The following is a 12,576-nucleotide window of genomic DNA, read 5'->3' on the forward strand; positions in this document are numbered from 1 at the left end:
CTTGCGTCTGTCCCACAGCGTCCTCTTTTAACTTCCACTCAAACAAAAGCTTTCCCTTTCTGAGCTGAGACCACGATTAGATCTCAAAGTCCACATTACTACCGCCCAGGGGCACCCACTGGTCAGAACACACACACAGACACACACAGACACAGAGTGGGAGCCATGATGACTTCTTCAAGCACTGTGATTGGCTGGTCTGGGGACTGACGCTGACCTGTGTGGATAGGTGTGGACTGCTGGAAGACAAAGGGCACATATCCACTTGCTATGCACTCTTCTGCTCTGTATCGGCTTACATAATTGGGATCATACGAGCACCAAATGGCGCCCGCCGCAGCACCCAACAGCCTCGCAGAGCAGAGTTTACCTGAGAGATCTTACCTGTCACCTGTACTGTCCTCTATCGTGTTTTTTCCCCTCGTCTCTGTGGAGAGAAACGGACAAACTGACTCATCCGGATCCAAAGGGGCTTCTGTCTTCACTTCCTCCTTATTCACCATAACACAATGGTAATTGGTAATAGTGGGCGTGTGTGCATCTGGTGCAATAACCCCCCCCTTCCCAAATCAAGCCCCACTCCTCTTCATCTTCCCAGCCCCCACCTTGTTGAAAGCTCATTAAAAGACCTGCTGTTAATGAGCTAGAGGGATCATAGAACTTCATTTTCATTAGTGGGGGTGGGGGTGGTGGGGTTAAGGCCAGAGATGCTGGTGCAGAGGTTTTTATGCCTTTAAAATGGAGTCAGCAATTATCCCAACCCCTTGACACTCCCCACCCATCCTGCTCTGCCTCCTAACATGCCCACAAACAATAACCAAACTGCCACCCGGCACCCGCCTCCCCCTCCAATTTTGTATCCTGAGAAATCCTGGCCACCCGTGTCCCATCACAGCTTGCTGCACCCATCGCACAATCTGTGGAGTGACTGACACCAACTCAAACGCACGCACGCACACACATACACGGTAACTAGTGCACTCCCCCTCCTAACTGGCAGAATTACATTACAGTGTTTCCAGACAAAGCGAGTAACATCACAAGGATGTAAACAAGGACTGAGGGTCCCTTATCCAAACACTCACATTAAAAATTAATAACTCAGCGCTGACTGTGGTCCTCAGAGGAACGACCTGCACTGACAAAGACAACATCCTGGTGAGAAAGGACACTTAAAAATAGTTTCAGAAGCTTTGTTGTCCCAGAACAGGAAACAAAATATTCATGGGAGAAAAAAAAAGAAAAAAAGAAATGAACGAAGAGAACAGAAAGACAGACGAGGAGGGAAGAAAATCTCGAAAATGTAAAATATTTCACCTCACACTTTATTGAGGCTCCTTGTGACAATTGACAAGGTCAATTACAAAATGGCATCAAGTTTACAAAGACAGCAGGAGCGGCAAAAGCTTCACGATAACCTAGAAAAAAAAGCAAACAATGTAGGGAGATAATATTAACAGCAAGCAATAGCAATAAAGTCAGTATATATATATGTATATATACATACATAAAAATAAATCCCTGAACAGTTACACTGCACTCTTTCATAATCCACTTTTAGAAAACACAACAGTTTATTTTGACCTGAATGCAGCAGACATCAGACAAAGTCATCACAGTAGTCACGAGAGGGGGAAAAAAAAGGGTGGGGACAATCTGCCTGAAGGCTCTGACCTGATCCCAGGATGGAGGCTTCAAGCCGAGTCTGCGATATGTACACACAAACAAAAAAAACGCCCAAAAACATACATACAACTCACTCGTGCAAGCCCTCCAAACCTGGCGAAACATGCAGCGTCCATAAATTAGGAAGAACTGAGACACAGGAAAGCAAGAAAAGAAATTCAAGTTACTGCAAAGCATGCACGAGCTTCAACCAGTCCAGTAATTTACAGATGTAAACAATGAAAGACAGATATTACCATCACAACAGTCACTGAGAGAAAAACAAAAATAATACACACCCGTTTCACATGTAGGTAAAATTGCTGTTTTTCTTGTGTTTTTTCAATTTTTTTTTAAATGCATAGAAAAAAATGAAAGGAAAACATCAGTAGACTTTAAATTCTCTTAATTTCACATTTATATTTATATTTAAAAAACCCAAAACAAACAAAAACAGAACAGATAGTCATCCACACACACTGTGACAAAGTCAGGAGCACAACCTTGCTTTAGGCCCCCGCGAGCCTTGTAAACATTACGTTAAGTGACAAGTGTTGTGACAAGCAAGCGCCTTTAAAAAGAGGAGTCTGAGAAACTGCAGGTGGGCAGTGTTTGGATTCATTTCCCCCCTCTGTGTCTGTTCAAACCGCTTTAGCCTTTAAAAGGTCTTCTCATAAGAAAACCAGCAATGGCTATGCGGCACAATATGACCTCTCTCCATCTGAAAATATATTAAAGTTGCTCTATTGTCAGGCTTTTCCCTTTTCTTTTTAAATTCAACATAAACTGTTTTCTGCACCGCGTGGCAGTTAAGATCTGCCTCCACCTGTCCAGCGGGTCACCAGAGACATAAATCACATGTCTTTTGCATCCTGCACTGCAACATGGTGATCAGTTTCCTGTGTCGGTGTGGACTGTGGCAGTTCACTTCCTGTTCGAGAGCTATGGTAATCTCCCTGCTGAATGTCATGGCCTTGTTTTTCTCTGTGGTCTAAAAGAACTGTAGGCACTTAGTTTCAACTGGCAGCTGCGCACATAATCGTGAACGTCTTCTGGGGGCGGCTTTCTATACACAGACGCACACACCTGCAGCTTCTTTAAACTGCACTTTAACTCAGTTTCTTTTTGTTTTACTAAATGGGGGGTCAAATTCTATACAGTGCTTTTTTTTGTTGTTTTTAATTTGAGAGACTCTCAGGGTGCAGGAGTCAAAGCTAAGGGGGCCTCCGTGCTGCTCTCAGGTGGGAGGTCGTTCACTATGGCTGGACTCCTGCTGCTCTCCATGTACTCTTGGCTTTGCCTTTCCTCCACCTCCATGGTGCTGGACATGCTACTCTGCATTCTGTTCTCCATCTCTATCTGATCCAATCCAGCTTCGTCCTCCTCCATTTTCACCACCGCTGCAGCTTTTCCCCCTGCTTTTATTGCAGCCAGAGTATCTGCGGCGCTGGCCTGCGCATATGCTCCCACGCTGGCGTGACTCAGGCCGTGAACCTTCTTCAGATGTTTCTCCAGAGTTGCATAGACGGTGAAGGGCACCGCGCACAGCTGGCACAAGAAGGACGCCTTTGCGCCCTGGGCTCCGTGGGTCTTCATGTGGCGCGTCAGCTTTGAGCTCTGTGCGCAGGCGTAATTGCACAGGCCGCAGCGGTAGGGCCGCTCGCCGGTGTGGCTGCGGCGGTGCACGGTCAGGTTGCTGCTGTTCCTGAACTGTTTGCCGCAGAACTCGCAGGCCTCGTCCTTCTTCTTCTTCCCCGGCGCTCCAGCGGACGCGCCACCGCTGCCTGCTGTGCTCACGCTTCCCGTCACGGTCCTGCGCTCATTGTCCCTCTGCCACTCCTGCACTGCCTCGCTGACTTTGGCCGAGCTCCACTCCTTCTCGATGATCTCTTTCGTTCTTTCGTTCTCCCACTCTCCCACACCTCGCACCTTGTCGCTCACCTCAGGACGTTTTGGAGTGCAGTTTCCGCTGGCGATGCCGCTCTCGCCACTGCCGCCCGTCTCTCCGCTCTCCAGCGAGCCTTCAGAGGGGCTGGCGCAGGGCGAGGTGTGTGGAGCCTCTGCATGCACCTCCGTCTCCTCCTCACCTCCCTCTCTGGTGGTCTGGTAGAGCCTCAGCAGCTCCCTTTCTGGTGGTCTGAGCTGGGAGGGCAGCAGCACTAGACCTGAAGCCAAGGATGGGTGTTTGGGGAAGGTCAAGTCCAGCTCGGAGGGGATGTGGGCCATCAGGTCTCCCTTCCCCGTGATTCCCGCTGGCTGAATCTGAAGCCTGCCTCTTGGCCCCTGCCTCCCTCCTTCCTCCTCGACCATCTCCACAGACTCATATCCACTTCCTCCCCCTCCGGCCTCCCGGTGATGACTCCTTATGTGACGAGCCAGCTGGCCACTCTGGGCGAACGCCTGGCCGCACACACCACAGTGATAAGGCCGCTCGCAGGCGTGAGTCCGGCGGTGGGCGGAGAGGGCACGGAGGGACTGGAAGTTCTGGTCACACAGCTCACAGTGGAAGTCGGCCTGGAGGGCGCTTGTCTGAGGAAAAGGAGAAGCTGCCGGTGGAGAAGAAGAGGGCGACAGCACCAGGCCTCCGGGGGAGCCACTTGTTGTGTTGTTATTCACCTCGGCAAGCTCCCTGAGCCGCACGGAAAAGTTCAAAGTCTGCAGGTTCCTGGAGGAGGAAGAGGAGGCAGGTGACGAGGAGGAGAGGGGGCCGTGGGACTGACGGGACCGGCCAAGACGTGGGACGGAGGGTTGGAAGGCTGAAGCGAGCGCTTGGGTCAGGTGTCGTGGGTCCAAAATGGCTGCAGCACTTTTGTGGTCTTTAAGATTCCTACTTCCTCCTCCTTCCATGACAGCGTCGCTCTCATCCTCCTGGTAGATGCTGAAGGAGTGCGTGTGCTGAGCGTGCTGTAAGAGCAACCACGCGGACTGGAAGACGGCCTCACACTGCTGGCAGATGAAATACGAGGGCTCCTCTGGCACTGCAAACACAGACCAAACAGAAGTGAGTTAGTGGTTTTGATAAAGGACGTTAACTAAGAGTACAGCTAAAAACGTCCAGCACCCACCGCGGGACAGGAGAAACATGCAGCCACCTGAAGAGGCGGTTCTCAAAAAATCAATCATTCAATTCAGTCAGGTCAATCATTAACAGCAGAAATGGATCCAAGGTCAGTTTGACAACCACTGCTTTAGTGTCCACAAACACTTCACACATCCAGCAGATACACAGACACCTTCTCTGCAATAATGCAATAAGGATCTTTATTTACACCCCATAAATTTATACACAGGCATCAATAATTGTATTTTGGCTTTCATATTTACACTTAAAACCTTATTTACTTTCATATCTGTATCTCATTTTCTTATAGCTTTCTGTTCTTGGTTAAAAATGTATTAATTATATTTTATTCCAGGTGCACACGCACGTGTGGGGGAACAACATTTCGGATACGTGCATGTCCTGCACATGTGTGTCTGTCCTTCGAGCTCTACTTTTGGTCTCCACCACCTTCTCAGTGAAATATATCTTTAGTTCCTGATTGTTTACCAGCTCGTTGCTGCTTTAAATAAGTAAATTTAAAAAACTAATTTTTACAGCTGGAAAAAGTTTCAAAGACTTTGCGCTACTGGACTTAAAATTTTGCAGAGCAACTTTTTTAAAAGAGCGAAAGATAACATATTCAGAGGGTTAGGGTCATCACGGAGGATGACTCAGACCTCAGAGGGTTAAACATAAAAAGCCACTGATAACCCACAACATTAAAACCAAAGCTACTTTCGGCCGCTCCCTTTTTCACACGAAGGTCTCGACAGTGAGTAGCTCTGCATGTTTGGTGCAACAGATTTTTTTACACTTTGTGACACAACACCGAAGAGATTTTTGTCTCCTCCCGGGATCAAACCGGGGATCTTTCTGCTTGATAGGCTATGGCTAGCCACTAGCCACAACATGAAAACCACTCGCCTGATATCATGTGACCCACTGGGCATGAGCAGGTGGTATTTCTGCACCCTGTGGGTTGTGGCTTGGGGTGGATTGGGCTTGTTCTGGCACGTCCTAGGGATACTTGATCGGACTGAGGATGTTGTGCTCCTGAACAATTACAGATCTTTGTGTGTGGGAGGGAGAGGCTTCTGCCATCAGGGAGTGCTAGTGCTTTTCTACTCTAATTGTACGCTCAAAACACTTTATACATTTCTCATTCATTAATACAAGCAGTGCTTTCTGTCCAACATCCAACTCTGATGAACGGATTGGGAACAACTCTGGGTTCAGTGTCTTCCTCAGGGCATGAAGACTGGAGTAGGCAAGGATCAAACCACCAACTTTCCGATTAGTAGATGACCTGCTTTACCTCCTGAGCCTCCTTTAGATGTCAAATTGACGCCCACACGAGTACCAGGACTCAAGTTTTCTTTTCCCAGTAAAGCTTTAACTTCTCATTGGTTTTAATGTCCTGGCTGCTTTTAAAGATGCTTTGAAGCGATTAAACTGAACACTATAAGACTCTATAAGAAGAGTAGTACAGACAGACTGCTGCAGTTTAAATGCATTAAAGGTGATGAGAAGACCTAAGGCCCAACTAAGGAAAGGAAGAACTGAGGGAGGGAAAAGTGAGACCTGAAGAAAGAGAAATCAGGATCCGGAAACTGGAAGTCCAACAGAGAGGCGAGCTGTGTCACAGAGTACATCTGGAGATATTTTTATATGTGGATAGCTTTGTCTCCTCACCGAGAGCCACTCTCCAATTAAGCTGCAAATTGCTAATTAGCAGAACGCAGAAAACGAACGCTTTATGTAAATCAGGCTCTGACTCAGCCTGCTTGACAAATGAGGCCTTTCTGCATAAATCAAAATTGGAGAGAAGATTCCCAAATTGAGGGAAAAAAAACTATTTTTTTCTCTCCTCTCTTTCTCTTTTTTTGGAGAGGTTCAAAGCCGACTCTGGTATAAGCCTCTTTCATGTTTCCTCAAGTTAAATCCTTCTGTATTTTACTGGAGGGGGAGAGGGGGGGTGAAGATGAAAAAGAGAGCAACTGTTTCTCCCCCCCCCCCCTCTTCGCCATCCCCTCTGTCTGGAGACGACAGGAGCTGCGGTGTTCGAGTCCTTTAACCTAGCCTGAGGAGAAACCCAGGAGAAGTTGTGATACTTCTTTTAAAAATAGGGTGAGGAGCTGGAGCAGGAAAAAAAAGGAAGAAGAAGAAGGGGAGGGAGATAGGTAGGTCAGGGCTCAGGAGATAAAAAGAAAATGAGATAAAAAGATTATAATGTAGTACGGGGGGCTGAGAGATGCCACAAAAATATGTCACCCCTTCGGATTGGAGCTGAGACCCATCCTCCAACCCCGGCTCTCCTCACCCCGCCGCCCCCCAGTACCCTCCAAATCTTTCCCTGAGGGGGGGTGGTGGGGTGGTGGTGGGGCTTTTGTCTCGGGGTCCTGGAGTGAAACACAATACCCAGCCGGTTTCTCTTTCCTTCGCTCTCTCTCCCCGCTCACTCCTCGCTCTTTTTTTTTTTTTTTCTCCTGTAAGGATTCCCATTTGGCCCGGGGTAGCACTTGAATATTAAGCAGAAGCAATAACTACTAATTAAAAATGCAGATTGGCTGGGAGCACTAACGAGCAGCAGGCAGAATCTCTTTTCCCTCGGGAGGGGGAGGGAGGAGAAAAGAGAGGAAGAAGAGAGGAGAGGGGGGTGCGAGAAATTGAAAGAGGGCAAAGCGAAAGTGTGTTGAAGATGGGGGGGGGGGGGGTGTTGGTGGGAGGGGGTGGGTGATGAGGAGGGAAAAAAAAACAAACAAGGAGAATAAATAAAAAGGAATGAGACAGATGCACGCGGCTCTTCAGTAATCCATCCCGCTCTACCCCCTTCCCTCCGCTCTTGAATGCAGGAAAATAAATGGAGGACCTGTCTGTTGTGGGATAACTGCTCTTTCGCTTTCAGTCATCTTGTCAGATGCTCAATTTCTCTACCACAAATAAAAAAAGAAAAAAAAGAAAAACAGCTCGTCGCTCGAGTAAAACTAAGACATCAACTAGAACTTTTCAGGGCCAGCCGGACGCCCAATTAAAGCCGCACTCTGCACATTTCAGCTCAGACTTTTTTTTATGTCCAAACAAGCAGCAACCTAGATTCTTGAATTTAAAAACAAAAATCTAATCTAAGCTTTTCTTCTTTTGCATTTTTCACATGTTGTCGTGCTCTCCACTTCAGCCTCATGCACGTGTTAGGTTTGTTGTATAATCCTGCAGGCCACCAAATTACTAAACCGGTGTGTTTCTGTGCCTCAGAGTGAGAGGCAGAGCAAGAGAGGTGAGCACACTGAAACAGAAGAAACAAAACAAGAGGGGTTGTGGACAAACGGAAATGGTGCGTGCAGCCGTCCCTTGAGCGTTACACAAAGGAAGGAACTGCTAACTTGTGGCAGAGAGAGTTTCAAAATGTGCAAAGGGGGCACTCACACCTTACACGCGTCTGCAGCGAGACGCTCTGTCCGTTTTCGAGAGCTACAACGTGGCCTTCACGTTTCTTTTTCTTTTTTCTTTGGTTGTTTTTTTAAACCTGGACACGAAGAGCCCTTCTTCAAAAAGGATCTCAGTTAAATTATGAAAGAAAATAAAGAATTTCTGATTGAGTTTAATGGGCTCCACCCTAAAAAAGACACAATATTAGATCAAGATCATTTAGTCAGCAGTAGGGAAAGCAGGAAGTAAGGCAGGAGGAGAGAAAATTGGTGCCATTGAAAGAAGAGGAGAGGGATGGGTTAGGACTCTGGAAATACAGGAGAAGACGAGGGAGAGAGACGAGTGAGATGAAGAAAAAGCAGGAGGAGGAAGAGGGAGATTCCCTGGAGCTCAGGTGGCTCGGCCTGGGGCAGAACAGCGGGAGATGGCAAAGGAGCTGCACATGATGCAATGTCCTCGGTTAGAGTGTCATGACAGCGAGGAAACCAGCACGATCTGCCTGCCTCGCATCCTCTGACCGTTTAACACAGGAGCCTTTCAGCCGCCCTCTGGAAAACACACTGAATACTGAGACACGCTCCTCTGTTCCTCTCTGTGTGTGTGTGTGTGTGTGTGTGTGTGTGTGTGTGTGTGTGTGTGTGTTCGTGTTTTTTGGGGGGGTGGGTGGAGGGGGGTTTGGAGATGTGGATTCAGTCTCTGAGGTCCAGGGTGCAGGGAATGACAGGGAGGGAGAAACATGTTTACCTGGCCACTCCACCTCAGAGACTGACAGTCAGGGAGATGCGAAGGAGCTCAGGTGCTCAGCGTGGAGCCCTCGGGGACCCTGAGTGCCCTCCGAATGTTCCTGACGCCTATCCTTTCCACACAATTAGCCTGCGCGTCACTAACTCACGCAGGTCTGCTAATGGCAACGGCTAGTTAATGAGCTGGACTCGGGAGGGAGGAGGAACGGTTGTTAAATGAAGAGGCAGCGGTTGAAAGAACAAAAAGAAAAAAAAAATAACAAAAAAAAAAAAGAAAAAAACAACAAAAAAACCCCAGAGTCACTAATTAGCAACCTGCCATCATCTTCTGCTTCTTCCAAGAGCTCACCTGTTTTGCTGTGCTCCGCCTTCACCTTCACGCCGGGCTCCTCCCCCCAGACTGGCTCCCTGGCTGCCCCTCTCCTGAGCTCGATGAAGCCGGGGCCCAGCTCGGCGCTGGCAACATGCTGCCGCGCTCGGCCGGCGGGCGAGGGTGGCGCGGCGTTGGAGGCGAGATTTCGGGAGGTGCAGCCACCCTGTTTGTGCTGAATGAAGGCCAGGATGTGGGCGAGGGGGAATGCCTGACAGCACTGGCCGCAGGTTAGAAGGTCGCGACCCTGGTCAGGAGCCCGGACCTGCGGAGGAGGAAGATTTGGGGGAAGAGGGGGAGGAAGGGGTGGGTGGTGGTCGCCTGATGAGCCGGTTTCATCAGGCATATCGGTGGCATCTGAGGCAGGAGATAACAGACAGACAAAGAGAGAGAGAGAGAGATCAATTAAAACAAGAAGCCACATGTAAAAGAGTCACGGCTTCTCAGGTCGTCTCGTTTTCTTGTCGGAGAGTTAAATGAAGATCTTTGGCGTTAAATATCAATCAGTGTCTGCTTCCTGAGAGCATTTCACTCAGTTTTTTTTCCTATGCAAGTGTAACTGTGCAATTCCTCTTTCTTATCAAGTTCAGGGAGCTTAAAGTGTCTATAAAACATCCACAGCAACCAGCTTTCTCTGAAGCGTTTCTTTAATGTGCATTTATTTTTGTGTTCCATACACATGACCAATTTATGCCCCTAGAGTCTGTAAACAAGTTGCCTATATATACACATCTATATAAAGAGAGAGAAAGGAAGATATATCTGTATTTTGCATCAAAAGCAGCTGGGTGGTTGATATAATCAGAGAGCACTTCGTTCATTTGGACTTGCTGACAAGTTTCTGACCTCGCTCTCATAAATTAGCCTACTTACAATGTACAGTTGACCTCAATGGAACAACAAGCAGGCGTGGTGATTGAAAGTGCTAGTTTCAGTTGTAAACTCTCAAGCAACGAGGCCAATCTGCTCAGCCAATACTGACCACTTCCTTTAACCAACGCAAAACAGATCTGCTCGCTGAGGCTGCAGAGAGAGCGAGCGAGAGAGGAGCCCCATCTGTCCATCTCAGCAGAAACTTCAACCTCCTGTTAACAGGACCGCCACTGACTGAGTGCTGACACGCCGGAGCAGTGAATTAAAAAAGCGGCGAAGGCAAAGCCTTTCACCTTTCACTCAAAATAAAATGTTGCCCTACCAGCCACAGGCAGCGAGAGTTTCTCAACAGGAAGTGGATTGCAATAAAAGAAAAAAGTGGCAGAAGGTGTTTGAGATAAGAGCTGCGGCCCTTGTGTTTTTCTTTTCTTTTCTTTTTTTTTTTAAAGTTCGCAAACATGTACAGGACAGCTCATCTGATTCAACTTCAACTCTCACAAATCTTATGTGGTTAGCACTTTGAAATGCAAGTGCAGTTTGCAAGCAGTGGCAAACAAGTCAGACCCAAACCTCTGAAGAGCCATCTGTAAACTCTGGGTATTTCTTCATTTAGTCCCACAGCTCAGACCAGACAGAGCTCTTTGGAGACAAGGAGAAGGAGGGAGAGAGGAGGGGGGTCAGCGGTGTATTGCTCAACACAGCGTGGGCACACCTTGATGACTGGACTGGATCCACCTGCCCAGGCTGAGCTGGCTAGCACACAGGACAGGTACAGACAGTACAGTCTGAAGTCGGATCTCGCCAGTTGTTACTCAAAAATGTCACCTTTCCTGTTTCAGGCCTGCGCTGTTTGTGCAGACTTGCAAGGCGCGGTTACACACTCGCTCTCTCATACACACACACACACACACACACACACGCAGGGTTGAGTCAAGGCCTGTGGTCACAACAGACATGCACGACTGGTCTCCAGTAGAGAACTGTAAAAAACAAATGGTATTTAAGTTTCTGTCCCCATTTCCTTTCAGTTATCACGTTTTTTTTTTCCATTTTCCTTTAATAAACTTTAATGTTTGATTAATCTGATCGGGATTAAATTACCACCCTCATTTAAACCTATCATTTAATTAAAAGAAAAGAAACTCCTGCATAGTTTGAAGCAGGACTAGTCTCTCTCTTTTATTGGAGGGACTTTCAGCAGGTGATGTCTTCTCAAAAGTAGACAGAGACCGAGCGAGAAACTTGATCATCTTCAAACCTGAAAATATTAATCATCGTGTTCGGACCTGTAGCCGCTGACAGCAGCGTGCCAGTAAACCGGTCCTTCTTCTGTGGAAACTGCTGCACCAACAATGCACATCAGGACAAACACAACGCCAACATTAGGAGTTCTTATTTAAATATTTGCCTGTTAGGCTGCACACGGGATTAAATATCAGCTTTGGCTTCAGATCGGTCTAAACACCAATATAGTTTCAAGTCTGTGAGATGAGGAGGGGGGGAAAGTCCATCATTTAATGTGCGATAACCGGTGCCAGCGCGCATCCACACACCACGCGCGCAAAACTGCCGATAAGCCCAATAAAAAGGAGAAAAAAAAAAGAAGCAGGGACTTCGATTTTTGTTTTCGTTTCACCTCGATAACATCACATCCGTCCGCTACCGCTGCTCTCCCTCCGGGCTTACCTTGAATCGCACTCAGGTGCTGCGGTCTGCTTCCAAGTTTGCGCCTGGACATCGCGTCGAGCGTCTGGCACCTTTCTGGGTCCCAAACCGAACCGGACCCCGTCCGGCTTCTCCTGCTCCGAGTTACTGTCCGAAGCCCGAGCTGATGAGACTGTGGTGTGTGGCCTCTGCCCGGACTCGCAGCGCGCAGTGAAGGCAGCGTTCAAGTTCACGCTTCTCTCCCCGCTGCGAGCGGAGGGCAAGAGGGGGCATGGGCGAGAGGAGGCACCGCCCGCCCCGCCGACCCTGACCCCGCCCTCCCCGGGTAACAGGCTCGGCAGACACGGACTAGTGTCACTTTTTAAAACCCTTTCTTCCCCAAGCACCTCTCGCGGTTTTGCTTGTTTTACACAGCTTTAAGTAGCCCGTCTAAATCAGGGTTTTCACACCCCGTTACTGGGTCTCAAACACCAGTTCCTCTTCTGCAGTTCAGAGGAAATACCTCGTTGGTTTTCCACAGGTGTCTCTGAAACCAAACCGGAACCAGAGAAATATTTATTTCTCCTTTTTCTTGCGAGCAGCTGTTGCTGTTATTTGCCCACTGCGTTTCAACAAACAGCGTGGAAAACACCTCCGAAGTTTCACAGACGCTCTGTGACAGCGAAGCGCTGAACGCTGTCGCCTCCTACCGTTCGCCTCCACGCACTGCAGGCGGTATATCTCAATGCATGGTGATACATTACACTAATACATGCAGCATGCTTATGCTCAGCCTGGATTAAATATTTAAT

General features: G+C 48.2%; 1 protein-coding gene across 1 annotated transcript; it reads right to left on the minus strand.

Moving 5' to 3' along the window:
• Nucleotides 1-1,309: 1,309 nt before the first annotated feature.
• On the minus strand, nucleotides 1,310-12,548 carry znf296 (zinc finger protein 296). The gene is made up of 3 exons (XM_084950306.1): nucleotides 11,807-12,548; nucleotides 9,227-9,604; nucleotides 1,310-4,643 (listed from the first exon to the last, which is right to left on the minus strand). Exons 1-3 carry the CDS (start codon nucleotides 11,856-11,858, stop codon nucleotides 2,860-2,862), a joined length of 2,214 nt encoding a protein of 737 aa, XP_084806432.1. The 5' UTR covers nucleotides 11,859-12,548; the 3' UTR covers nucleotides 1,310-2,859.
• Nucleotides 12,549-12,576: the final 28 nt, after the last annotated feature.

The sequence above is a fragment of the Perissodus microlepis genome, chromosome 14 (assembly GCF_051167445.1).
Source record: "Perissodus microlepis isolate ML-2025 ecotype Zambia chromosome 14, ASM5116744v1, whole genome shotgun sequence".
Lineage (NCBI taxonomy): Eukaryota > Metazoa > Chordata > Actinopteri > Cichliformes > Cichlidae > Perissodus > Perissodus microlepis.

Coding starts and splice junctions, on each gene's coding strand:
- znf296 (XM_084950306.1), bottom strand. CDS start 11,858: ATGTCCAGGCGCAAACTTGGAAGCAGACCGCAGCACCTGAGTGCGATT. Junction 9,605..11,806: donor GCACCTGAGTGCGATTCAAG/GTAAGCCCGGAG, acceptor CTCCTGCCTCAG/ATGCCACCGATATGCCTGAT. Junction 4,644..9,226: donor GGCGGAGCACAGCAAAACAG/GTGAGCTCTTGG, acceptor CTGTGTTTGCAG/TGCCAGAGGAGCCCTCGTAT.